This window comes from Penicillium cosmopolitanum (assembly GCF_028827165.1).
Source record: "Penicillium cosmopolitanum strain IBT 29677 chromosome Unknown utg000003l:1.0-3747932.0:1.0-3751027.0, whole genome shotgun sequence".
Lineage (NCBI taxonomy): Eukaryota > Fungi > Ascomycota > Eurotiomycetes > Eurotiales > Aspergillaceae > Penicillium > Penicillium cosmopolitanum.
In genome coordinates this window covers 1,281,428-1,305,022 of record NW_026622673.1, presented here as the reverse complement: position 1 = coordinate 1,305,022, position 23,595 = coordinate 1,281,428, and the positions used below count along the sequence as shown (strand labels likewise).

General features: G+C 49.7%; 6 protein-coding genes across 6 annotated transcripts; 5 read left to right on the top strand and 1 right to left on the bottom strand.

The window, feature by feature from the left end:
• Positions 1-1,123: 1,123 nt before the first annotated feature.
• N7509_000531 (FG-GAP repeat domain-containing protein) lies at positions 1,124-2,106 on the top strand (the record flags this gene model as incomplete). Its single annotated transcript, XM_056625168.1, has 3 exons — positions 1,124-1,140; positions 1,200-2,046; positions 2,098-2,106. The coding sequence occupies 3 exons, from the start codon at positions 1,124-1,126 to the stop codon at positions 2,104-2,106; spliced, it is 873 nt and encodes a 290-aa protein (XP_056493750.1).
• A 1,022-nt stretch (positions 2,107-3,128) lies between these two features.
• On the top strand, positions 3,129-3,514 carry N7509_000530 (uncharacterized protein; the record flags this gene model as incomplete). The annotated part of the gene is made up of 2 exons (XM_056625167.1): positions 3,129-3,257; positions 3,374-3,514. 2 exons carry the CDS (start codon positions 3,129-3,131, stop codon positions 3,512-3,514), a joined length of 270 nt encoding a protein of 89 aa, XP_056493749.1.
• A 2,579-nt stretch (positions 3,515-6,093) lies between these two features.
• N7509_000529 (uncharacterized protein) lies at positions 6,094-7,555 on the top strand (the record flags this gene model as incomplete). Its single annotated transcript, XM_056625166.1, is given in 5 exon segments — positions 6,094-6,187; positions 6,199-6,513; positions 6,572-7,152; positions 7,203-7,367; positions 7,393-7,555. 5 exon segments carry the CDS (start codon positions 6,167-6,169, stop codon positions 7,553-7,555), a joined length of 1,245 nt encoding a protein of 414 aa, XP_056493748.1. The 5' UTR covers positions 6,094-6,166.
• A 4,737-nt stretch (positions 7,556-12,292) lies between these two features.
• Positions 12,293-12,859, top strand: N7509_000528 (hydrophobin family protein; the record flags this gene model as incomplete). The annotated part of the gene is made up of 3 exons (XM_056625165.1): positions 12,293-12,608; positions 12,661-12,749; positions 12,803-12,859. 3 exons carry the CDS (start codon positions 12,293-12,295, stop codon positions 12,857-12,859), a joined length of 462 nt encoding a protein of 153 aa, XP_056493747.1.
• A 3,303-nt stretch (positions 12,860-16,162) lies between these two features.
• Positions 16,163-19,826, bottom strand: N7509_000527 (uncharacterized protein; the record flags this gene model as incomplete). Its single annotated transcript, XM_056625164.1, has 5 exons — positions 16,163-17,418; positions 17,491-18,106; positions 18,169-19,134; positions 19,198-19,694; positions 19,751-19,826. The coding sequence occupies 5 exons, from the start codon at positions 19,824-19,826 to the stop codon at positions 16,163-16,165; spliced, it is 3,411 nt and encodes a 1,136-aa protein (XP_056493746.1).
• Positions 19,827-20,397: 571 nt separating this feature from the next.
• On the top strand, positions 20,398-22,633 carry N7509_000526 (exonuclease/endonuclease/phosphatase family protein; the record flags this gene model as incomplete). The annotated part of the gene is made up of 2 exons (XM_056625163.1): positions 20,398-21,611; positions 21,652-22,633. The coding sequence occupies 2 exons, from the start codon at positions 20,398-20,400 to the stop codon at positions 22,631-22,633; spliced, it is 2,196 nt and encodes a 731-aa protein (XP_056493745.1).
• Positions 22,634-23,595: the final 962 nt, after the last annotated feature.

Genomic DNA, 23,595 nt, shown 5'->3' with positions numbered 1-23,595 from the left:
CTAGGTGCATTCCGTAAGCCTCCGGAGTTCTATGTGGTGTGGTAGAGAGAGAGAGAGTTCTTGTCACATTCCAGGCAACATATCTAAGTGCTTATTCATAATAACAAAACCTAAGGGGTCAATTAATGACCATGAGCGGACTTCTTATAACACCCTCCACTAGGGTAGGACATAATTGATACCGTACGAGCAGTACGACAGGTTGACAACTAAATTTCTTTCAACTTAAGCCAACGCTTGTTTAAAGATGCGTTTCGCTCGTCGTACCCTCTTATGCTGCACTGCTGTTACTGCGCTCTCCGGAGAAGATGCCCTGAAAAGGTGGGGCGGCCCTAACGGTGGGGGTGAGGTTTCCCATGGGGGTAACAGTATTGGAAATGGGAATAGCGGCGGGATTGACATTGACACCGGGGGTGGCAATATTGGGGAGATCGGGGTCGGGGTTGGGGGTGGGAGCGGGGGGAGTTGTGACCCGGCCACTTGTGACGCCCAGGTAGGATACGGGAATGGCTGAAGAGGTTGTATGAATTATACTGATTACCACAGTGTCGAAAATCAGGGAATCAATCTGGATCCTGCGACAACGGTAGTGGATCTCCCAGTTTACTTGGACTTCTGCTTGGACAAACTACGCCGTGAGTCTCTATCTCTGATTCTCTAAGACTCTAAGACTGCAGAGCCGTTGAAAGCTGATATAAAATAGGGGTTGCATCTGTACACCAATGACAGGCTGTGATGCTTCTTCTATTTGTAATGGGCAATGTGTAGGATACCTAGAGACAACATATTTGTGGCAATAACAATAACTAAATAGTGCTCGACAGTGCGCGTCCGGTCTGACCTGTTGCAATGGAGTCTGTACCAACCTCCAGAACAGTCCTAGTAACTGTGGTACTTGTGGAAACAGTGTGAGTTGTTCCTAACCTTTATGCTTATAGATTTACCGTTGTGTAGTTGTTCTTATAGCTAATGTGATTGAATCCTGCGTCTCTATAGTGCCCGTCTGGATCGACTTGTTCATCAGGCTCCTGCATATGTACTGGATCAGGGAGCTTCCAGACACAGGCCACCTTCGCTGTAGGGTCTGCTCCATCTGGTGTTGCAGTGGGTGACTTCAACGGAGATGGCCATCTGGATATCGTGACTTCGAATGACGGCGATAACACAGTGAGTGTCTTGCTCGGGACTGGATCAGGGAGCTTCCAGACACAGGCCACCTTCGCTGTAGGGTCTGCTTCATCTGGTGTTGCAGTGGGTGACTTCAACGGAGATGGCCATCTGGATATCGTGACTTCGAATGCCGGCGATAACACAGTGAGTGTCTTGCTCGGGACTGGATCAGGGAGCTTCCAGACACAGGCCACCTTCGCTGTAGGGTCTGCTCCATCTGGTGTTGCAGTGGGTGACTTCAACGGAGATGGCCATCTGGATATCGTGACTTCGAATGCCGGCGATAACACAGTGAGTGTCTTGCTTGGGACTGGATCAGGGGGCTTCCAGACACAGGCTACCTTCGCTGTAGGGTCTGGTCCATTTGGTGTTGCAGTGGGTGACTTCAACGGAGATGGCCATCTGGATATCGTGACTTCTGACGGCGATGGCACAGTGAGTGTCTTGCTCGGGACTGGATCAGGGAGCTTCCAGACACAGGCCACCATCGCAACAGGGCTTGCTCTATCTGGTGTTGCAGTGGGCGACTTCAATGGAGATGGCCATCTGGATATCGTGACTTCGGATAACCTCGATTACACAACGATTGTCTTTTTCGGGACTGGATCAGGAAGCTTCCAGACACCGGAGGCCAACTTTCCTGCAGGGAACGGTCCAACTGGTGTTGCAGTGGGCGAATTTAACGGAGATGGCCATCTGGATATTGCGACTTCGAATTCAATTGAAAGTTCATTGAGTGTCTTACTCGGGACTGGATCAGGAGACTTCACAGTCGACTACTTCATTATAGGGTCTGCTTCATCTGGTGTTGCAGTGGGTGACTTCAACGGAGATGGCCCTCTCGATATCGTGACTTCGAATAAGGGCGATAACACAGTGAGTGTCTTACTTGGGACTTGTGTGGATTGACTACAACAGGGTAACTAGTCAACCTGAAGAATCCATGTCCTTCAATAGTAGAACTATCTTATTTCATAAACAAGAGGTATATTCAGGGCCGCTAAGGATTAGCTTCTATCGTTCCCCTTGCTTAGTTTATTTGGTTGAACATCGTTGAAGACGCGTTATACTCTAGATTATAGTAGCCCCTTGATCTTGGCTGTCATCATATTCAATGACTTCACAACGTCTAGACCTTAGATAGGAAAATGCAGGTCTGGCTAAGACTATTTTCAAATTCCAAAAAATAAGCATAATAAAGCTGATTTCGAGCGGCCCTGTATAGGGAGCTGGCTATATAGCTATCGCGTGTTCTGTGTGATCGGGGTCTTCCGGCTCGGAATCGATCTGTTCCTAGAGACTAATGTGACCTTCACAGGACCGACAGGATATTCCCTGGGTCGGCCTTAATCCATTCCCCTTAGCGCTATAAAGGTTGCCTGATCGCCAACCTAAAAATACCCTCTCCTTCAACTCCTTCAACTGAGAAGCAGATAATTTCTTATAAAATACAAACAAGGCACTTTCTCTTGACTATGGATTCGTTATTATTCTGCGGCAATAATGATAAGACTCTAAATTGGAAATGACCAGGAATCTATCACAGCTAATTTTTATCCTTCTTTAGATAAATCAGGAAATCCGACTGTAGTTGTAACACTCTGGACCAGAGGCTACTTCCTTTTCGGGCCTAGCGCGGTTCCTGAGCCTCTGCAGCCTATCTGCGAGGCCTCACTCACTCTTTTCATCTCTTCTCTACACTTAGTATCGCGTATTCAATGCACTTGTTTCTCGCAATAGGCCTCTATTACATGATACTAAGTGTCTTTTCACCTTTTCAAACCCTTTTTCGTCCTGACTGGGCCATTTCGACGCGTTCAGACGTGTCGTAACCGACAGCAGGACTCACAATCTCTCACCTCTCGTCTGAGCAAGTGTGCCTTTCCAAAAGCACTGCTGACAGCGAGAGCACCTAGAATCCCCCTGAACTGACTGACTGAACCTCCTGAACTGACGAGATGTCTCAACCTGGAGAAGAACCCGTGGCCGGTCCCACTGAAGCCGGTCCCTCGAATGAACCCACACGACCTGTGACCCGTGGATCACGACCCCAGCTAGTCTTCTACGACAAGAAGGACGAGAACAAGGTCTAATAGATCCACAGCGCGAAAGACCTCAGCGATCTGGGTGAAGGATGACCCCAAGTTCGCATATGACGCTATCCTTGAGAAGCTTGAATTCTGGACCAGAGATTGCAAATCAGTCGAACCTCGTCGGCTCGGAGGTCATTGAGAGTCTGTTAAAGATGTTCAGCCTTCTCATCAGCAGCTCGGATTCGCTCTCCGGCTTCCTCATCTTGCTCCTCGAGGTCCTTGCGGGCTCGTTCCAGGTATTCCAGAGCTAGATTAGTCTCGTCTTGGGCCCTGGCCAGTTCCTCTCGGTCAGTGGCCATGTCCTCCTGGTATTACCAAATTGACCGCGTCTGAGAAAGCAGTCGCTGAAAATGAACGCGTTATCCGACGCCTCCGAGCAGAACGTGATGAACTGGCAGCTAACCTGGTCGAAGCTAACCGAGCCCGTACTCACACATCGACTACTGCTGCAGATGTCCCACTCCCTATGATCGAGGGAAACCAGAAACGATCACCCAAGATGCCAGATCCCCCGATGCTCTCAGATGGCAAGGAAGTTCGATGGGAAAGCTGGCAGACCGGTATTGAGTTCAAACTCGCTCAGAACGCAGACTGGTTCAGCACATCATCGGACTCACTACGTCTCGACTCGTTGTGAAGGACGTGCCTTGAAGCATATCGGACCCCGTCTCCACCGAACGTCGACCAATCGATATACTGATGCGGAGGATATGCTGAAGCATCTGGCAGAGATCTTTGAGGACCCGAATCGCAAGGAGAACGCTCGACAAGAGTACGAACAGCTGAAACAGAAACCGAAAGAGGAGTTCGCAGACTTTATCGCAGAATACTCTCGTCTTGCGGAGGAAGCTGAGATCCCTGTTGAGGACCGCAAGCGAGGACTCTATCGCAAGTTGGTCTGGCGACTCCAAGACCGTGTGACCCAATACATGATCGACCCAAGTCTCACTCTCCAAGACTTTGTACGTCGATGCCAGGACACTGCAACTCAGCTGAACATCAATTTCAAAGATAACCCCCCCCACCTGCAAGAGGTGGCGGCGGCCGAGGAGGAACGGATAAGAACAAGACGACTGGAACCGGCTCTCCTTCAGCGTCCCCTCGTCCTCAGATGGATCCCGCGGAGCGTGCAGCCCTTCTCAAGAATGGCCAATGCTTCTACTGTCGAGGAAAAGGCCACATGGCTAAAGATTGTCCCGAAAAGAAGACCTCCGCTGTTGCCGTTGCTCCCCGGAGAAGATAAGCTTGCTCAGCTTTTCCGCACACGGTATTACTGGTCTGGATGGACTGCAGATGTTCACCGATATGTCGACAATTGTCAGACTTGCAAGAGGACAAAGACTCGACAGGATAAAACACCCGGGCTGCTGCAGCCATTACCGATCCCCACACGACCATGGCAGCATGTCTCTGTTGACTTCTGCTCGCTACCCAAGGATAAGCGTGGATTAGATAATGTGATGGTTGTTATGGACAGGTTTAGCAAGAGGACAGTCTCTATCCCTTGCCACAAGACGATTACTGCACCCTAGTCTGCACGATTGTTCGCTGACAATGTACTCCGATTGACTGGTACTCCTGAAACTATTGTATCAGATCGAGGTCCGCAGTTTGTGTCAGACTTCTGGAAGGCGTTCGTGAAATCCTGCGGATCAAGCGGAAGCTTTCTACTGCTCATCATCCCCAGACGGACGGTCAAACGGAGATTGCCAACAAGTATATAGAACAGAAGCTTCGTCCATACGTGAATTACCATCCAGATGACTGGTCAGAGCATCTCTGGATGGTAGACTTCGCTGTCGCATGTCTCCCTAATGCATCGACAGGCAAGTCACCGTTTTTGGTGGAACGGGGATACGAACCTAAGATGGCATTCGACTGGAAGGACGACCTCGCCTCAGAGGAGGCCCGAGATGCGCAGACCTTTGTCGAACACCTACATGAGATATGGCCACAAGCACAGAAGCAGATCGCGTTAGCACAAGACTGTCAACGCCGATATACGAACAAGAAACGCGGAGAGGTCGATTTTGAGAAGGACGACTTGGTGTACATTACCACGAAGCATATGAAGATGGATAGGCCTAGTCGTAAGCTAGCAGAGCAAGCTGTTGGTCCGTTCAAGATCCCGAAGAAGATTGGCAACGCCTACGAAGTCGAACTCCCGTCAAGCATGAAGATACACCCCGTCCTTTCACCAGACAAACTACGAAATGCATCAAATTCATCACCATTGACTGGTTAAATACCAGATGCACCTCCCCCAACTGAGATACTCGGTGAGTTAGAGGAGGACGTGGACGAGATACTGGACTCGCGACTGTACTATCGAAAGCTTCAATATCGCGCAAGATGGACTGGGAGCAACGACAACAACTGGTATGCAGCGACGTCGTTCAAGAACCCACCCCTGAAGCTCATGGACTATCACGCACGGTATCCCGACAAACCAGGACCTTCAATTCGGCTACCAGACTGGGTGGCAACTGCTGCGAATGACGTCTATCTGGAGGACCACGTTGATGACAATAAACCGATTCAACGAGACTGAATCGGGTTTTGCGAGGGGGTAATGTATTACTCTGGATCAGGCCTACTTCCCTTTTGGGCCTAGTGCGATCCTCGCAGCCTATCTGCGAGGCCTCACTCACTCTTTTCATCTCTTCTCTACACTTAGTATCGCGTATTCAATGCACTTGTTTCTCGCAATCAGGCTTCTATTACAAGCAGCATAGATAAATAGTCTTCTTTCTCAGCCGAGAAAAATTTACAACTTAGGCAGGTATCCGTTTATTACTCTATTTATTATTGCCGAAGCATTTTTCTCAAGATACGTCTACTTCTATACTTATTGCCTTTCTGTCTTGCCGCAGTTGCTGCAACTGCACCCACAGATTCCACAAATGACAACGATGACCCGGATTGTAAAGGATAGGATAGGGGCATTATTGAGAATAAGGACGCCGCTACTGCAGATAGAAGGTTTAGCATTGGTATAGAGTTTGAAACCCATATATTCAAATTCACCAGCCCCGACTGCCCAAAAGACACCGTAAACAATTCAAAGAAAAATATACTCGCAGGCCGAAAGCAGGAAGTCGATGAGGGCAAGGTTCCCTTGTGGATGTTGACTGCCGACACAGGAGCAGGAGAAAGAACTATCCAAGCCGAGTATATCATGGATGGTCAGCAGATCAAAGTCGGGAGTGGAGAGGCAGAGACAGTTGCAAAGGAGATTGTGAAAGACATCGTGGGAATTGCGCCCACCTGGCTCTCTTATCTCGTGGCTAATACAAAGATACTTTCAGACCGATTGGCAACCCTGGAAAAAGCGAACAGAAAAAGACCGAGTCAAAATTGAAGTCGAGGACACACCATGCGACTTCTACATCGACGCGCCAGGCCCGAAGGATGATGTGACAAAAATCTCTTGGCAACCACAGATCACCGTGCCTATGCCGCTTGAGGCTCTGTATGTCCTGATGAAAGAGCGCGCAACCTATGAAATTGTCCCGGAGGAGAATTACTACTACAGTATCATTGGAGATAACATCCGGACCCCTTTTGGAACTCAAGCGCTCATGACAAAATATCATTTCACGAATATGCCGAATGGGATCGATCCGGTTTCGCTTACCGATGATACTCTTGCATTCTTGAGCCTTGTCCTGACATATGCCAACACTATCGCTAAGAACCCTCTCAAGCGAGATGAGAGTGTTAAATTGCGATCAGTATTCATGCCTCGGACTGATTTCCACACCCTTTATACGCAAGTCAAATCGCAGCTTCCGGGTGATCTTTGGAACATCATCAACACCCTTTCATGCGATACGCCAATTGATCCAAAAGACAAGCAAGCCACGAAGGTTAACGTAAACAAAAAATTGTAAGTCAATTAATTTAGCCGCTGCAGTATGCTATCTAACAAGTGTGTAGCGTGGATCAAAAGCTATGTAGAGTTGAGAAACAAAATGGCAAACCCACGTTTGTTCCCCGCACAACGCTCGGAGATGCGACATTCGGAAGCACAACCATCAAGGACTGGATCAAAACCCTTGATAAGGAAGACCTGCTTACTAAATTTGACAAGGATATTGAAGGGTTCTATTGGTGGCCTTGGGTCCAGGATGGAGAAGGTTCTTGGCACTAGTCGCGATGCACCTTTGTTCGAATTGCGAGATTTGAAATATCGGGCAACCCCCAACATAGCTAGTTTTGTGAAGGATGCTGACGCGAAGCTTACACAGCTGCACCAGAAATATAGGCAGGCGCCGATGAGCGGGAACTAGGGGATCGGGGAAGGAACAGTGGAATTTTATATTCTTTCCCACCCTAAATATATGCCCGCCCATCCCCCTCCCCCCCCTAGAGGACGCGCTTAGAGAAAGGCTTGGCAAGGAGGGGGAGATGACTTGGGAGCAAACAATACATATCTCAAGACGCAAACCTACTTTTTGTTATATCTCGGGAACCATGCCATCTGGCAACTTCTGGTATTTAATATGTTCTAAGTAACTTTACGCGCTATATTTTGAGCCTGGACTTGTATCCCCAGGCCTATTATACAATTGCCGCACGTTGAAAAGCCTGTTCCGAGGCCATCAGAGGCTTCCCGAACGGTATAGAAAAATATGTAAACGAACAGGGAACGTATTCTGAACCTTAATCAGAGTACTACAGAGCTGCTATCCCAAGGGACCTGGTGCAGTCTACTAGACTACATGGCAGCGAGAGACCCTTAACTATAGGCAGAATTTGCCCCACCAAGTAGACTGCAAGTCTTTTTTCTTGAGTAGACGCACCCGTGACCCGTCACGTGCACCACGTGACCCAAACTGCCTATTCCTTCATGTAACATGTACATAGCTTCCTCTCTTTTCTTCCTTCTCTAGTTTTGTTACTTTCGTCTAATACTATATGATTCACATCATCCGAGTTCTTTACACTGACATAATCTTTCCGAAAATAGTTTAGCGTATCTTGGAATTTAGGGTTTGAGGAACAATGAAAGAGTCTAGGGGGTGACAACCGATTTCCGGAAATAATGTACACCAGAGCCGGGAGTTCATAGATATACTTCCTTAAAGAAAAGTACCATGGAACATGCCAATGCCACTAGTTTCTATTGGAACAGATGCAGAAAAAAGCACGAAGGCGGCACCGTGGCCGTATTTGATGTGCAAGGCGAAGTTCTGCGCAAAATGACAGTTGATCAAAGACAAGCGATTAACTGGCCACCGACAAGGAATGCAATAGGTGATCGAGGCCGGACCGCCGGGTCTGTGGCGGTTATCCAAATAAGCTCGCAACCGCCTCGGAGGGTACGAAGCGAGGATAACGCCTCTATAAAGCACCCATTGAGCCCTGACGGAAGAGCACCGGCGGAAATCACCAGAGACAAAATGCAGCGATTTAGTCCTGGCATTTCCCGGAACCCTCCTCCAGCTGGTACCTTCGATGTGGACCAGTTCGTCTACTCCGAGCAGCTCGATTTACCTTCCATTACTCAAACGGATTTTTGAATAGTGACCAGAAAGAACGAGCTAAGTAACCAGCGCACCTTACAAAGAGAGAGCAAGCGGACGGTCGTGTGGACACGGAGGCATGCCCCATGTTCGATGTCAAAAAGTACGCTCTCGTCCAGTTCAATTTGTGTGGGCTAATTTCACCTCAATGCACCTCCTTGCCCTCTCCGATGCTATGATCAACGCCACCAGAGATGCCAAACGCTACTTTGATTACTACCTCGACCCTCAAGTCTCGTTCCGGCAGCAACAGCAACAACACCGAGCCAAGAGGATGGGGGCCTCCGCGTTGGCAATGCACCGGTTGAACTAAACAGTAATCAGCCCACATATGTATTCGGTATCCCTACATTCCTTTTGACTACGGGTAATACAAGGATAGCCGACGCCAAGTAGTTTAGTCAGGGGTAGCACAGTGCTACGTGCTTGACCAGTGGAGCTTTCAAAACCACTGCCCGTCTTGCACTCGAAGTCACGCCCACAGTAACAAAAGACAAAGGGGATACGGCGTATTGCCATGGAAAACAAATATTAACTCTCACAAATAAGGTAACGTAACGCCCTCCATGAATGGAATCGACGACTGCCAGCTCACGCAGCGCCTGCGGCCACTCTCACTTCCGCTTTCTCCCCATTCCGCGACCTTGGCTATAGCATTCGCAAGCCCTGGTCCCTCCTACTGCTGTTCAATCTATCACAATTCGTCGATCGATGGCCTCTCGTAGCCTCCAATCGTGATCTAATCCGTGTACCCAGCGTCTTCACCTCGTGTCCGCTGGCGGTCTCTTCGAGCGCTTCGATGTTGGCTTCAACTCCATCGCAATCCACATGACGAAATTGATGGAGAAGTCCTGTTTGGTGCATGAACTTTGCCACGTAGCGGATGGCCTGTGAGTTCGATACAATCGTCATGCTGCGTTGAACGGCAGCAACCCTCGCTTCACATTCGTCCGGCCATGCTGGGTGTGCGCCCTCGCAGTCGGCACACTTGGTTGCTGCGTGCATGCGCGTTTGACAATCTCGAGATTGATGGCCCTCCGCACAGTACACACATCGTCTCTTGTTGACACCGGAGGTTCCTATGTGTCCATATTGTTGGCAGTCAGAACATTGGCGTGATCCGGGTACGCCAATGTTTCAACTGCCAACAATATGGACACATATAATTCCCACCATTTATTCGGCCCAATTGCGAGGTATCGCCATGGTGCTCGACATGGCGGAGGCATCCGATGAGCCTCGGGGTCCTCTCCACCGTGTGGTGGTGTTCAGCGACAGTTAAGCTTCCCTACAGGCACTCCAAAACTCACGCATGCCATGCGGGCAAGTATTAGTATATCCATGAGTCTATTAAAAACTTACTGCGCAGCATCGGCTCCCATGGGTGGAATTCTACTGGATCCCGGCTCCTCTGGCACCCACGGTGATGAATGGCCGACCAAGCAGGCGAAGATGCAGCCAAAGCGCCTACGCCTAGGCGTGGCCACGGGTGTCCGGTTTATTTATTCCAATCGGCGGTGAAACGTCATATTCGTGTGGTGGCAAAGGAGGAATAGCAGATGGGGGCTGCCAGCGAGGAAGGTCGCGAAGCACGCCAAGCGACTCGGAGCAACCGTCCAAGAAAAGCCCAGAGTACTAGCAGGGCCTAAGAGAAGGATCAACGTCAGTTCTTATTCAAGCACGCTCAAGTATTATCGGCCTAGCGGCGTACCTCTACCACATCCAACGGAGAGGGCCGAATTGCGCTCCGAACTCAATCCAATTAGAATCTCCATAGTCACGACCGTCGATATGCTGTCAGTCTTGCCCACCAGCATCATAGCGGCCAACTTCCTCCTCCAAACGGGCATTCTTGCTCAGTCTGCCGACAAGGAAGCCGATGCTGCAGGATGAGGATCTACCGACGCCACCGTGATGGAATTACTCATACTTGAGGAGATTCACAAACGCGGAGGACGATCATGGCGATCGGTCGGAGGAAGAAGGAATGAACGAAGGAACGAAGGTGGTTTGGAAGGGGAGAAAGAGATACAAAGTCCTGGATACTGTAGGATTAGTAGTCGGCTGAGTCGGAGGGGAAGTCCAACGTGGTGTCACCACTCGCACGAAGGCACAGCGAGCCGGTGATGCAGGCCTCGGTGATTGGAGGGGGCTGTGGAGGAAGAGGGGAGCGGGTTTGGAGAATGAATGAGCTGGGAGGGAACTCGCGCGAGTCGAGAGGGAGTTGAAAGCGATGAGTGGCAGCTGAGAGGCCTCATCGTGGAAGTGGAAGTGGTGCGGCTGCGAAGGTTCGGGTGGTGTTGCTGCAGTTACACCGCAGTGTTTACGTGTTTACACAGTCAGCAGCATATCATCCCTGGTGTGGCTGGCCAGTTGGCGCCTCAGCATAGCAGCGTTAGACTTAGCGAGCTTAGGTGCTGGGTAATTGAAGACTGGATTGATTAATTGACTACCCATTCCTCTCCTACTCGCATTCACGGTGGATACACCGCTCAGGAATGGCACTGTCGATCATAACGGTCACCCCTTATACCCCCGCGCACTTGGGTTTTCACGCGTCAACCGCGTGGGGGGATCGACAGGGCCCCGTTACCGACAAGGTCCCACGAGTACATTCGATCCGGCAGCCGATCCGAATCATATTCGGCCCACTGTTTAGTGAATCGATGTCTCCACTTCAGAAAAGAAATTTCGGGTTGAGGATGTATTTTTGAATTGAGGAGGCATTGTGGCATTGAGATTAGACTTATATCGGGCGGAAGATTGTCTTGGTCCCTGAGACACGCATTTGCGGTTTGTTTACAGCAAGTTGCAGCAAAATTCCCGAACGCCACAATTCCCATTTCATCCCACTTCAAACTCAAGAAGACACTGCATAGGGAGGCGTACTAAAGTCTAAACTTGGTTCTGTTGCATTCTTCGAGGGTTGGATGGCCATCACATATTAGAGAAGGGTGATGGATTCCACAATTGCTACATCAAAAGAGTATTGAGCTCCAGTGATAAATCAACAATGATTTCTATTAATCGGTGAGCTGTACCCTTTCCGTGAAATACCTGTCTGTTAATAGACGACACGTTCAAGGTACAAGAGACCTGCAAGGTAACTCTCATAGATACCACTGGGCGAAGGAATGTAGGGCGTAGGAGCCTCTTCCTGGCAAAGGAACATTCTGATTGACGGGTATATTCCGGGCGGAGAGAACTTACCAATTGAGGAACACTCTGCCCTACATGATCAAGGCTATTTGAAGGATTCACCCTTGCGTGAGGCATTCTGCGCCGAAATACTCGAGGGTTGTTTTTAGAGGAGTATAGACTCAGCACAAGCCCCAAACAGACAAATCTTTTAAGATAAGAGGCGCCTGGTCATTGTTTCGCAAGGTTCTCTATCCAAGTGTCTTGTCTTCTCTGCTCATTACATCTCTACCTCTTCCCCAAAGGCAAAAGCCCCACCTCTTTTATTAAAGACCCTAATCTTTAATCTTTACCACTGTCAAAATGCGGTTCTTTATTGCCACTATTGCCGTCGCTTTCGCCTCTCTGGCCGCTGCTATGCCCACTGAGTCTGGCATCCAGGAGCAGGGGGATACCGCCGTCCGCTACCCCGTCCCCGACGACATGACCGTCAAGCAGGCTCAGTCCAAGTGCGGTAACCAGGCTCAGCTCTCTTGCTGTAACAGGGCTACCTACGCCCATGACACCACGAATGTCAACAAGGGTCTTGGTTCTGGTCTTCTGTCCCACCTGGTCGGTACTGGCTCCGGGGCTGAGGGTGTCGGTATCTTCCGCCAGTGCTCCAAGCTGGATGTTCAGGGTAAGCTTCACATATTCACAATACTATTACCTGCATACTAACTATCACGCAGTCGACGTTGTTCTTATCCCTCTTCAGGATCTCATCGGCCAGCGTTGCAAGCAGAACATTGCTTGCTGTCAAAACTCCCCCGCCAGTTCTGTAAGTTACCTCCATCAGATCTTGTCCATTTCAACCACTAATACAATTCACAGTCCACCGACCTGATTGGCGCCGGACTGTCTTGTGTTGCTCTCGGCTCCATCCTCTAAGCGCGTCGCTTTAGGTTTATTGGTCTGAATAAGAAGTTCCGGGTGTTATATGATATAGCTCCATCCGTGTCGTTTCTTTCTTCTGTTGTCTTTTGCGGGTTAGCTACTTCTGTGACAAAGCACAGCGGTTACCATATTCCCGCATAATACATAATCTTTTTATACTCTGTTTCCATTGTAGAGTCAAATTCCCCGTAAGTAGACCCACTGTATGTTATTCTATCGTGGTTGATGCTTGACACCGGACTCACCACTGATATCCCACATCCCTCAAGTAGCGGTAGATAAAGTCTCCCCATAATTCTGATCTTAGTCAGTATTTGCGATAATGGAAAATTCGTTGATAATTTTCCACCTGACTAGGTATATTCATTGAGTGCTAGATCGTCCTCCTCTCCCGTAGAGAAAGAAGAGGCGGAAACAACTATCTCACTCCTTCTTATGTGGCAGCAACACCCAGGGTCTCCGTCGTCGTCATTATCATCTAGTAGCTCACAGCACCGACCGACCGAGCCGGAAGGTTTTGATCCTTGGGAACAGACTGAACAGTATCCCTTCCAATACGAGCAACTGCAAGTGCATGGAGAGCGACCGCGTCAGTGGATGAGAATTCTGAATCACCGGGCTGCTACATTAACCCATCGACTTTGACAATCCAGCAGGTAGAGGCGACATGTCGCTATCTCCTAAAACCTCATCTCCACAGTATTGATGATGGCTCTGCAGGCCAGGCAAGAGATCTTGGACTAACACAGGGGCAAGTGTACTGGTCCCTTCAGATGCGAAACTGAGACTTTATTTTGCTTGGAGATACCGGCGCAGGTACGATTACTATAATTGCCATTGGCAGAGAGATAAATTCGAATGCTTATCATATTTCCGGACTATAGCAGGCTTTCTATACCCGGTATTTCGAGAGGGATACCTTGCGACACGTTTTCGTTCAAAACGTCGTAAGTAAAGAGACAGCCGGCTGCGTTAAGATGGCAATATATACTGAGAGAAGAAATAGACTGACATGGCCACAGCCGGCCCCCAAGACCTGGGAATATGGATCTCCAGAATATGATGCCCTGTTGGGCTCTCGTATCGGGAAAGTGATCGGATAATTGGTCTTGGGTGCATTTTCTCGCGGCACTCGGGAGTCGGCGCATTGCACGAACCGTTACATGCTTGGCCGATCCTCTGGATTATGATTTCCGACTTCAATTTCGGTTTGGTATCGAAACCGTCCCTGCGGCATAGATGCGAGATTGGGCTAACTAGGCAAGTTGATGCTTATATGTTTGTTGACCAACATCACGATCGTGATCGTTTGATTGAGACTGAGACCGAGGGAGAGAGAATTAATAATGATATTCGTGCTGATTTCAATAAAAGAATTTAGCAGCAGGCCCGTAAACCGTAGAGGTGTAGTCCGAGTATTAAACAAATAGCAAACAATGGCAATCCAACTGTACATATCCAACGAGAGCATATCTCGACCCGGAGTCTCCAACAGTTGTTGAGTAAATAAATGCTCATCGAAGTGAGCGATCTCTACTGAACCTACTTGACCCCCCCCCCCCTCTCCAATAAACTCTATTACCCTTCGGCTCGTCAGTTCCCTCACGAGAGACAGATGCATACTAATATATTATCCGGCTCACCACCCGCCCCAGGCATCATCTAAAGAGCGAAAACACGGCAACCAAGATGATCACTTTCTTTGGCCTGCGACCCATCCTGACACATCGCCGTATCTCTGCCTAGAAGGGCCCAAATCGAAGGAATGGGACGGTTGGTCTGTCTTCTGATTATGTGGCCCGTTGCTCCTTTCCTCTTCGACCGAGCCGCATTGCTTTTCCTTGAGCTGGGTTACTAGCTCGCTATTTTGGAAGCAGAGGGAGGTTTTTGTCGTAGATTTCTCACTGGTTGGCTTCTGTGCCAATGGCGGCCATTTTACGTGCTGTATAGAATCGTGCCTCAGATGAAACTGATTCAGAGCTGTCTTGCAGCTCGCAGATAACCTGCCTTCCGATTTCAGACACTTGAAACCCTGGAAAATTGTATACAGCAGTTCCATCGCATACTGACGATTAAGTTCTCTTGTACACGAGACGGACCGGCAAATTAACAAGTTTGTGAGTACTCGCATTGTATCTCGGGTAAAACTAAGAAATCATGAGAGTTCGGACCATTGCCCGTCAAACCAATTAAGATCAATGACCAATTCCACTCTGAGGGTCTCGCCGCCCGTATTATGTCCGTAAGAGCTACACCGGGCCACTGGGTGTATGGCCGAGAGACACCATCGTTGGAAAGGCGAAATCAACCAAGCTTGTCCAACGTTGGTCCAGTATGATTATAGACAAGAACAGCTAATGCGACCTCGTCCTTCGAGCCAAATGCCTTAGATCACTCGGCCACTCTGTCTTTCGGAATTTCTGCTGGGGCAAATTTTGATTGTTGTTGCCGAAGCTAATGTTGGGTCATGACACCGCCTTACAAGTTCCGCTCAGTTCTTCAGTCCAAACCCCCCTGCTTCTCTCCATCTCCTGCTTTCACCACGAATTTGAAGTCAGCTCTCCTTGGCCTTCCGTACAGGGCCGCTCGAAATCAGCTTCACCTCTTCATTCTTTTTAAAACTTCTCGAAACTTTATCTTGCATCACACTATACCCTTTATAGTTAGATTACTCCTGACCCGCTATTCGGCGGTATTCTCATACAGTCGTAAATAAACGAATGAAAATAGCGTCTGTATCGTATTGTACGAGCAATTCGTCTTCTAGACCCTACATTGCAAACAAGGCAAACAATGCCGTCGGCTGTCTGTCTGGCCACCTCTCTAGCTTGCATTCCAACATTCACCCAACTCCCCCTCCACGCCGGAACCTTGCAATTAAACGAACGAAAGTACACAGAAAAAACGGAACCGGTGGGGTCTTTGTTAACATTGCGTTTATGATCAGCTCTACACTGATTTGCAATCCTGATTGATTCTACAGCTTGTTGAACCTGAAAGCCAAGATGTACTAATGTTGAAATATACAGGAACTGTTCACTATGCTCAATAGCTCTTTCCGTGACCGTGATAATACTCAACCGCTCCCGATCTCTCGGACCAATATTCTTAATACGCTCCCACTCCAAGATACTACAACGACACGCTCTGTACCTTTCGTGCATGTTATATCATTATAGGGTTCTCGAAAAGCTAAGCTGCTGCGAAGGAATTCTTGTTCAGATAATTGTACCCAGAGCATGTAATGGTAGTGTAGAAAGCATCAAAGTGCTGTGCGATACGGTGATATAGCACTGATCATAGGCTCGGAATAGAAGACGATGTTGAAAGTTCAAGAAAGAAAACACGTTTTGATGAACAGGCAATGGCAATGGTGGTTGCATGTATTGCGAAACAGCCGGTAGAAGCCGGACGGTATTCTGAAGGCAGCCACAAGAGATTGAGACCTTTGAAAGTTATCCAGGAGCGGTCATCACTTAGTCCGTATCCACCTCGCTCGAGTTGGGTGAAATTATCAGACATAGGTGTTACAAGAGGCACTGAATTTGCGTCAAATATACCAACACTGGTGTACACACGGTTGAAACAAGCTGTATCAGATCTGAGGAAGCTGGTGAGGTCAGTATGAAGAGTTGATAGGATTTGGCCGGTAGCAGGATCCCAGATCCGGACTGTGTGATCATCCGAGCCTGATGCAAGTCGGCTTCCATCTCGCGACCAGGCAATCGATGTGAGCCTGTTACTATGCCCCTCGAGAGTGGACGAGATCGGGGCGGTGGCAGGATCCCAGATTCGGACTGTCTTATCATAAGACCCTGATGCAAGTCGGCTTCCATCTCGCGACCAGGCAATCGACGTGACCTCGTTACTATGCCCCTCGAGAGTGGATATGGTCTGGCCGGTGGAAGTATCCCAGATCCGGACTGTCTTATCATCCGAGCATGAAGCAAGTCGGCTTCCATCTTGCAACCAGGCAATCGACGTAACCCTGTTACTATACCCCTGGAGAGTGGACGAGATCGGGGCGGTGGCAGGATCCCAGATCCGGATTGTCTTATCATTTGAGCCTGATGCAAGTCGGCTTCTATCTCGCGACCAGGCAATTAACGTGACCTCGTTACTATGCCCCTCGAGAGTAGACGAGATCTGGCCTGTGGCAGGATCCCAGATCCGGACTGTCTTATCATCTGAGCCTGATACAAGTTGGCTTCCATCTTGCGACCAGGTAATCGACGTGACCCAGCTACTATGCCCCTTAAGAGTGGATATAGTCTGGCCGGTGGCAGGATCCCAGATCCGGACTGTATTATCCCAAGACCCTGATGCAAGTCGGCTTCCATCTGGCGACCAGGCAATCGATGTGACTGTTTTACTATGTCCTATAAGAGTGCATATAGTCTGGCTGGTGGCAGGATCCCAGATCCGGACTGTCTTATCATTCGAACCTGATGCAAGTCGGCTTCCATCTCGCGACCAGGCAATCGACCTGACCCAATAACTATGCCCCTCGAGAGTAGACATAGTCTGGCCGGTGGCAGGATCCCAGATCCGGACTGTCTTATCATCCGAGCATGAAGCAAGTTAGCTTCCATCTCGCGACCAGGCAATCAACGTAACCCTGTTACTATGCCCCTCGAGAGTGGACGAGATCTGGCCAGTGGCAGGATCCCAGATCTGGACTATTTTATCATCCGAGCCTGATGCAAGTCGGCTTCCATCTCGCGACCAGGCAATCGACGTAACCCAGCTACTATGCCCCTCAAGAGTGGACATAGTCTGGCCGGTGGCAGGATCCCAGATTCGGACTATCTTATCATAAGACCCTGATGCAAGTCGGCTTCCATCTCGCGACCAGGCAATCGATGCAACCCAGCTACTATGCCCCTTAAGAGTGGATATGGTCTGGCCGGTGGCAGGATCCCAGATCCGGACTGTATTATCCCAAGACCCTGATGCAAGTCGACTTCCATCTCGCGACCAGGCAATCGACGTAACCTCGTTACTATGCCCCTCGAGAGTCTGAAGACAGGCACTCCAGTCTTTCTCGACTATAGGATATTTCAAAACCCAATATAGTCTCTCTTTTTGGAAAGCCCTTCTGGTGAGGCTCTTTGATAGGCTAAAGACGAGAGGTGAGCAATACACCTGTAGCGGGCTGTTTTCAATCCCTGTCCTATGATATTGAATAAACCTAGTAGCATCTCGAACTTGCTCCAGTAGGCTGACAGACTCGATCTCCTCCTGTTAGAATTGTGCATTTTGTTAGAACACTAGTCTATGTTGGTTTTATCATGAAAACCTACCTGAATTAAACCTTCTAGCTTTTTCATAGCGCGTATTCCATCTGAAAGACTTCCTAATATACTCAGAGCTTCGAGCCAGTTGAGGTATTTCCGCTGCAGAAATGTATCTAGCGCCTCCCTGTTCTTCAAACTCAGTCTACAGGTTGCGTTGTACTTGCAAGCGTAGAGATGGTCCACCCAGTATAAACATGCGTACTCAACGGGTGCCAGTAGATTTGGGCTGGGCACGCGAAAATACTTTGTATGGCGTCCAGAAAACTTGATATTCGTTATATCACGTTGAAGTATCTTATAAATAACGTCGAGAGACCTTGAAAATATCACATTGTGTTCGGTTTCTATGCCTCCATGAAATATAACACCGAATGCTTCCTTGAGTAAGTATTCCTTTGCGGACTGATAGACAAACATAACAGTGCCTTCCCGCAAGGTTAAAAAGGATCCACAGATCGCAATTATCACCTCAAGGGGAACATAGTCATCGTCGTCATCATCCGGTAGTTGAATGAGCGAAGTCAGTTCGTGTAGCGTAATAGGCCGAAAGACGGATAACATAATTACCAGTATCTCTTTACAGAGCTCGACATCTTCTAATTCACGAACTTGATCAATCATTCGTCCGTATAGAGCATCCAGCCCAGAAGGAAATAACTTTAGTTTCTTAAGCACATGTGTTCGTATCTTTTCAAGATTCTGACACACCAAGGCCACCCAAAGGAAGGTACCTTGCGAGTTTGCAGATAGATAGCGTTGAACAGCATCCCGAGTCTTATCGCTGTACCTTTTCGATTTTGCCAATCCGTGGCTTTTATGCTGAATAAATCGGTTCACTGCTTCAGACACAGACACCTCGTTCAGCTCTAATGAGACCGGGGCCAGTTGGGCGGCAATGTCAAATCGCTCAGTGATTTCAGGCCAGTTACGGCTAGATACAACCCATTTTATCTGTAGGTTGGCTGATGACTCCTAGACAATAAAGTCTAGAAGAGAATAAAGCCCATTTGTGCACTCATCTAGAGCATCAATTACCAGATAAGTCATCTGCAAGATCGGGTCATTTAGAATGTCCCTGAAGATCGTCGACAGTACATTCCATGCATTCACATCCTCAAAGAGAGTCTTTCCTGCACTGTCGTACCGAGCTCGCACATAGTGGAGGAGGGATGGATGCTTTTCGACAAGTAGATATATCAACCCCCTCAGCACAGACGTGGCGCTATTAATTCGCGAATCGGTAGCCTGACAGAAAAAGAACGAGATGCTCGAATTATCTCCATACAGTCCTGTCAACTCTTCGATGACACCACATAGGAGCATCGTCTTGCCTTTACCAGGATCACCCCTGATCCAGAGAAGGCGATTTCTCTCGCTGTCTTGCCATTGTTTGAACTCTTTGTTGTCTAGAATCCAGCGATATGAGTCTTTGAGTAGCCCGCCCTTGTCATTCTTGATACGTTCTTTATCATCGACAGGGTTGGTAGCATACAAATCACGAAGGCATTCTTGATTCAGCGTTTCGGATTGTACTGAAGCTGGTCACTATACTAGCCGTAGATTACAGTCACATCTATTTTTCACTTACCGATCGTGACATTCCCGTGCACTACCCCTGCCTGTAATCCAGAGTTCTTTTCGCCGTAGGAAATAGTAGTTGCCATGGCCGTTGCGTAAGAGTTTCGAGGAGGCTCAAATCCACGCGTGGATCTCCGAATCCCCAGTCTACCCCGCTATCAGGTAATCTGATTCGAGACAGAAATCGCCTGCCTTAATCATATTCCCTTATAATCACCTTGAGAGATGATGTGTCTTTCCATTTACATTATTCAGGAGGCCAATACGTGAATGTAGCGCCATCTTCCTCGAATTTGCCGCAGAAGACCAACGCTCTAATCAAAGTGACGAACCTTGTGGTTAACCGTAGCATAACGATTGGATTTGTGTTTCAGGAAAGTTACAACTCCGCATTCGTGTAATTTATCCTTACGAAACATTTCAAGACCCCACAATAGACTAAACTAAAGGGGGACTAGCGTGTTTCAGAATAAAGTTCAGAAAAGAAAAGAAAAGAAAACAAAGGTGAAGCTGATTTCGAGCGGCACTGTACTACCAATGGGGCACTGTACTACCAATGGGTAACGACCGCAGGCGTCTGTACATAGTAGCAGGACTCTGGAGCTTTACGGAGTGCCACGTGGCGACAATACCGATTTCCTGTACTGATTGAGAGTGATGGCGGGACGGGCCGCGATGCGAACCCCTGAGCCGCCCGACCGCGACGAACGCGAAGCTTCGCCACCGCGACTGGCAAGACCGAAACGCATCACCAGACCACCCCGAATCTATGCTCAAGAACAAGAAACCGACAATGAACAGAGGCAGACGCGACCTCAGCAAAAGAAGAGGACTGGACCCGAATCTCAGCCTGATAAGGCAGCTTCGGATGACTCCGCGACTGAGAGCGACAACCTCGATGTGAACGATTTGGTGAAAGAGATCGCCAAACTCAGGACAGAAATCAGGCTACGAGACGAGTTGCACAAGGAAGAACTACAAAAAGCCAAAGCAGAGTTCGGTGCTGCCCTCGCTGGGGTCCGGGACGAGCTACAGAACCTGACAGACAGGACCCCGACATCGCAGTGCAACTCCGAAGCGTGCGCCCAGACTGGTCACGATGAAATCCTCCGAGAAATCCAATCCCTACGTGAAGAAATCAGCGCTCCCGCCTTCACAGGATCCCCGTCCTATGCCGATGTCGCCCGCACTCCCCCGCTCAGCCACCCGAGTAATATACGGAGCCTCTCGACATCGAACACAACACCAACCACGCTCACCGACACACTCTATTGCACAATCGACACCTCCAGGATGGCAGAGAACGAAAACGAGAGGATGTCTGCAGGCTCTATCCGGGCGGCAGTCGAGACAGAGATCCGAGCGACGGCAGACCACACGCATTGGCGTTGTCGCGCTGTCACTGTGGACCCAAAGAACACGAACCGGATCAGAATAGCGTGCCGCGACGAGGCCGAGCATCAGCTGGTTAAGAAAGTGGCGGAAGCCAAGATCGGCGCAGGGGCACGGGTGCTCCGGGATGAGCTTTACCCTATCAAAGTTGACAGCGTAAATAAAGCCGCAGTTCTGGATGAAAAAGATGAGATCCGTGCCGGAGCCGCAGCCGCCTTCAGCGAGGAGAACGAAGCCACCGTTGCGAAAATCGCATGGCTTAGCAAGAGGGAGAGCGCAAAAGCATATGGGTCAATGGTCGTCTACCTCACTAAAGGTAGTGACGCACGGAGACTGCTAGCCGACGGATACTTCCATGCTGGGGGAGAATCCGGCGTGACCAGCACCTTCGAGCATCGACCACGACCGATGCAATGCTATAAGTGCCAGGAGATTGGGCACAAGGCTTTTCAGTGCAAGAATGCCCAGAGATGCGCAAAGTGCGCCGTAGAAGGCCATCGCCACAGTAACTGCGACCAGACAGTTCCAAGGTGCGTTCCATGCGGAGGCCCTCATGAATCGTTCAGCAGAAACTGTCGGAAGCTCTATCCGCCACGCAATGAATAAAACGCTCCGAGTGATGCAACTGAATGTGAGGAAACAGGGTGAGGTGCATGAAAGCCTTATGAACGACCAAGATACCGCAAACGCAGTGGCACTAGCGATCCAGGAGCCCCAGGCGAGGAGGATTCAAGGCCGGCTCTTGACCACCCCGATGGGACATCATCAATGGACTAAGATGGTCCCCTCCACGTGGAGAGAAGGGAGATGGGCGATTCGAAGCATGCTGTGGGTAAATAAGGATGTGGAAACGGAGCAAGTACAGATCGAGTCGCCGGACCTAACAGCGGCTGTGATTCGGCTTCCTGAGCAACGGATTTTGATAGCATCGGTTTATGTGGAAGGAGGCGATGCCGCTGCGTTGAACGATGCATGCGATCATCTCAGAAAAGCAATCACTAAAGTACGACAAGACTCGGGAACGGTGGTGGAGATCATGATCATGGGGGACTTTAACCGCCATGATCAACTGTGGGGAGGAGACGAGGTGTCCTCAGTCAGGCAAGGCGAAGCGGATCCGATCATCGACCTTATGAATGAATTTGGACTCAGCAGCCTGCTCAAACGAGGCACCAAGACATGGCACGGTGGAGGATATTCCGGGGACTGCGAGTCGACGATCGACCTCGTTCTCGCCTCGGAAAACTTGACGGACTCGATGATCAAATGTGCGGTACATGGAATAGAGCACGGCTCAGACCACCGGACCATTGAGACGGTCTTCGATGCTCCTTGGACAGCTCCGAAGCAGACGGAGCGGCTACTTCTGAAGAACGCACCGTGGAAGGAGATCAATGCTCAGAATTGCAGGAACGCTAGCTGCCACCCCGGGGGGGAGGCTCGGTGCAGCAAAAAACCGACCGGCTCATGTCCGCGGTGTCGGAAGCGGTTCGCGCGTTGACGCCGAGAGCCAAACCGTCACCATACGCAAAGCGATGGTGGACGGCGGACCTGACGCAACTCCGTCAGATATACACATATTGGAGAAACCACGCCCGCTCGGAGCGACGAGCAGGACGAAAGGTGCCGCAGCTGGAGGACATGGCCGCAAGCGCCGCGAAGCAATACCATGACGCAATTCGGAAACAAAAGAAGAAGCACTGGAATGACTTTCTGGCCGACAACGACAACATTTGGAAAGCTGCTCAATACCTGAAGTCAGGAGAAGATGCAGCCTTTCGGGAAAGTTCCGCAGCTTCTACGAGCAGACGGAACGGTTACCACTGACCATGAGGAACAAGCCGAAGAACTTCTGACCAAATTCTTCCCGCCCTTGCCGGAGAACATTGAAGACGAAGGAACAAGACCACAAAGAGCGCCGGTCGAGATGCCGGTCATCACTATGGAAGAGGTAGAGAGGCAGTTGCTCGCAACGAAGTCTTGGAAGGCGCCAGGTGAGGATGGTCTGCCGGCCATCGTGTGGAAGATGACCTGGCCGACGGTCAAACACCGGGTCCTCGATCTCTTCCGGGCGTCACTGGAAGAAGGCACACTGCCGAAACAATGGAGACACGCAAAGATCATCCCACTGAAGAAACCGAGCAAGGAAGACTACACTATTGCTAAGGCGTGGAGACCGATCTCACTCCTCGCGACGCTAGGCAAGATCCTGGAGTCAGTGGTGGCAGAAAGGATCTCGCACGCAGTGGAGACCCACGGCCTGCTCCCGACCAGCCACTTCGGGGCTCGAAAGCAGCGGTCCGCGGAACAGGCACTCCTGCTTTTGCAGGAGCAGATTTACACAGCATGGCGCGGCCGACGGGTGCTGAGTTTGATCAGCTTCGATGTCAAAGGAGCCTATAATGGGGTCTGCAAAGAACGACTGCTCCAGAGAATGAAGGCGCGAGGAATACCAGAAGACCT